Here is a 708-nt window from a genome sequence, read left to right as displayed (position 1 = left end):
GTCTTGTTTACTTGCTGACATGGTGTTTGGTTCAACATGAATATGTACACATAAAACCACTGATCAAACCCTTAAAGAGAATTAAGACAATGATGATTAAAAATGTTTCATTCTAAGATGACAAATGTATAGGTCTTCTTTTAAAAATAACTGAAAAAAAATTTAAATTTACATTAAAAGCAAGAATAAGTAAGTAGAGAAAAACAGGTGTGTAAGTTGCAGCTGAGAAAAACATAAATCCATAAAACGGCCAAAGGGAAGACTGTTGAAAAAGTTTGGGGTCACTTCTAGCTGGTGTTTCTGGTAGATATAAACAAAAGTCTATTTTTTGTTTAACAGATCCAGATTTAGTGTGCCCCTCTGAGCCAGTAGGGGCAGTAAAGAGTCAAGATGTCATTTTGCCATGTCACCTGGAGCCACCGATGGATGCCTCAGCAGAAACAGTAAAGTGGAAGCAAGGGAAAAATGTTGTACACCTTTATCGAGGAGGAAAAAATCATCCCACAGAGCAATATGAGAGGTATAGAGGGCGAACATCTCTTTTCACCGAAGGACTGACTGAAGGAAATCTGTCTCTTACTCTGTCTTCAGTAAACTTGAATGATGATGGAACATACCAGTGCTCCCTCCAAACTGAATCCCTGAATAAAATGTGTTACATTAATCTTAACGTTGGTAAGTTGTTGATATTTTTATGGGTATCTTTTT

At 36.4% G+C, this 708-nt stretch overlaps 1 protein-coding gene across 1 annotated transcript in view; it reads left to right on the top strand.

Moving 5' to 3' along the window:
* The first annotated feature begins 343 nt into the window (after nt 1–343).
* LOC107096135 (butyrophilin-like protein 2) overlaps nt 344–708 on the top strand; it is an 8158-nt gene continuing 7793 nt past the window's right edge. The window contains exon 1 of the mRNA XM_015392648.1: nt 344–675. Coding sequence (XP_015248134.1) covers nt 423–675 — 253 coding nt within the window. The 5' untranslated portion in view covers nt 344–422. The remainder of the gene's footprint in view (nt 676–708) is intronic.

This window comes from Cyprinodon variegatus, unplaced genomic scaffold (assembly GCF_000732505.1).
Source record: "Cyprinodon variegatus isolate N-32 unplaced genomic scaffold, C_variegatus-1.0 Scaffold600, whole genome shotgun sequence".
NCBI lineage: Eukaryota > Metazoa > Chordata > Actinopteri > Cyprinodontiformes > Cyprinodontidae > Cyprinodon > Cyprinodon variegatus.
Note: the sequence above shows the minus strand (reverse complement) of the source record. Positions and strands in the feature narration are given on the sequence as shown.